This window comes from Eupeodes corollae, chromosome 1, assembly GCF_945859685.1.
Source record: "Eupeodes corollae chromosome 1, idEupCoro1.1, whole genome shotgun sequence".
NCBI lineage: Eukaryota > Metazoa > Arthropoda > Insecta > Diptera > Syrphidae > Eupeodes > Eupeodes corollae.
Window position 1 is genome coordinate 161,721,262 of NC_079147.1, and position 2,326 is coordinate 161,723,587.

Sequence of the window (2,326 nt, forward strand, 5' to 3'; positions counted from 1 at the left end):
GATTTCATTTATTGTAAAAAATTATCAAAAAAATAGTTTTTTGCTAAAAAAGTTATTTTGTTTTCAAGGTGAGTTTACATTCTTCTGAATTTTTGTGATTTTAGTTTGTTTTACAACATAAATAGATTGTAGTGAGTAAAAGCCGTGTTGTTGCATATCTGCAACATTGCTCGTCCAGTTACCCAAAATCCATATATGTGTAATACAATGTAAAAGACATAACCTCAAATTGTTTACGACTTGTAGAATGCGTCCACGGCGAAATAACCATCTAAATGACCAACAGCTTGAGCGGTTAGCCAGTTCATGGTATGAAAGTGAAGATGAACTTGATTTTTCTGCCGATGAATGTGAGCAGGATCCAACATTTGCCCCTCCGGTGGACAGCTCATCAGAAAACGATTCTGACAATCTACCGCCAGAGCATTTGATACAGCCAAAACATACTGTCCATCATTCTCCTCCACCGCCACCTCAACCATCAACTTCTCGTGGAATAACAAATAGTTCGGAAGCCAAGCCAGCAAAAGTAAATGTCATATGGAAAAAAAAACACCTTGAGCTCATTCAAGAGCAGCTTAGTTTTCTTGGGAACGATGATCTTCCAAATGACTTTCTACAATTAGAAACGCCATATCAGTTTTTTTCGTATTTCTTTACTGATGAAATTGTAGATCATATTCGCGATCAAACAAATATTTATAGCGTGCAAAAAGATCCAAATAAGCCCATAAACATCGAAGCCATAGACGTTCGGCAATTTGTTGGCGTTGTTTTGTACACGTCAGTTGTACGTATATTGAACGTAAGAAATTACTGGTCCGATAAAATGGGCATAACTATAATAAAAGAAACTATGCCATTGAAAAAATTTGAACGTTTGCGGCAAACTTTCCATTTCAATGACAACTCTAAGATGTTGCCTTATACCCAGCCAGGAAGTGATAGGCTTTATAAAGTTAGACCGCTTATTGAAAAGCTCAATAAGCGCTTTTCGACGGTGGTACTAGAGAGGTACTTGGCTGTTGATGAGCAGATGTGCTCAACTAAGGCCAGGAGCATTTTGAAGCAATATATGCCAGCCAAGCCTCATAAATGGGGCTTCAAGTTGTTTATTTTGTGTGGCGTTAGTGGTTTTGGCTACAACTTTGAAATTTACAGTGGCCAAGAAAATATTTTAGAAGAAGGCGAGCTGCAATTGGGTGCTTCCTCAAATATAGTAATGCGTTTAGCGAGGAAAATACCAAATAATAGCAATTACAGGCTGTATTTCGACAACTATTATACCTCCTTACCTCTTATCGAACATTTGGCGAGAAGAGGTATTCACAGTCTTGGTACAGTGAGAAAAAATAGAATCCCCAATTGTAAGCTACCGGATGAGTCTTTTTTTAGAAAACAACCAAGGGGTACTTCAGTGGAGTTTGTTGGCGACCACAATGGGATTCAGATTTCAACAACCGCTTGGAAAGACAATAAAATCGTTTCCCTTGCGTCAAATTTCGCAGGTAAGAACCCTACATCTAATGTCCAGCGATATGACAGAGTGAATAAAGTCCATATATCAGTTGAACGACCATTTGTTGTAGCCGAGTACAACCGCCACATGGGCGGGGTGGATCTGATGGACAGTATTATTGCAAGGCACAAGATATTACTAAGAAGTAAATTTTGGTATATGCGTCTGTTTTACCACCTTCTGGACATGGTTATGGCAAATGCTTGGCTACTTTATCGCCGTGTCAACAAACAAGCTGGCCGGTCTGAAAATTTGAGCGCCGCCGACTTTCGAATGGAAGTAGCTGAAACACTGTGTAAGGTGGGCATGAAACAAAGGGCGAGTAAAAGGACATCTGATGTTGAACAAGGTCTTCAAGCTAAAAAAAAGAAAGGCCCTGCTCAACACGCACCGCCGAAAGAGGTTCGACTTGATCAAACAAGTCATTGGCCAATATGGGGAGAAAAAAGAATACGCTGTAAAATGCCAAATTGTACTGGATTTACACAAACATTATGCGAAAAATGTGGAGTAGGCTTATGCAACAATAAAACGAATAATTGTTTCAAAGATTTCCATTGCAAGTAATTTGTTAAAAAGGGGAATTGAAAGTGCAATGTTGCATACCTGCAACATTTGAATTTTGTTAATAAACATAAAAAAATTAAAGTTTTTTTTTTTTTAATTATTTTTCCTCGTATTATAACTATTTTGACCGTCTTTTGTGAAAATTTTAACAAAAACTGAGTCATTGCGCTACGAAGGGTTAAGGAAAGTGACTTAGGAAAGTGCATTTTAATGTCTATTGTTTTGCTAGTTAAATATTAA

At 37.7% G+C, this 2,326-nt stretch overlaps 1 protein-coding gene across 1 annotated transcript; it reads left to right on the top strand.

Annotated features, from left to right (window-relative positions):
- Window positions 1–247: 247 nt before the first annotated feature.
- On the top strand, window positions 248–2,086 carry LOC129946487 (piggyBac transposable element-derived protein 3-like). Its single transcript, XM_056056705.1, has one exon. The coding sequence runs from the start codon at window positions 248–250 to the stop codon at window positions 2,084–2,086; it is 1,839 nt and encodes a 612-aa protein (XP_055912680.1).
- Window positions 2,087–2,326: the final 240 nt, after the last annotated feature.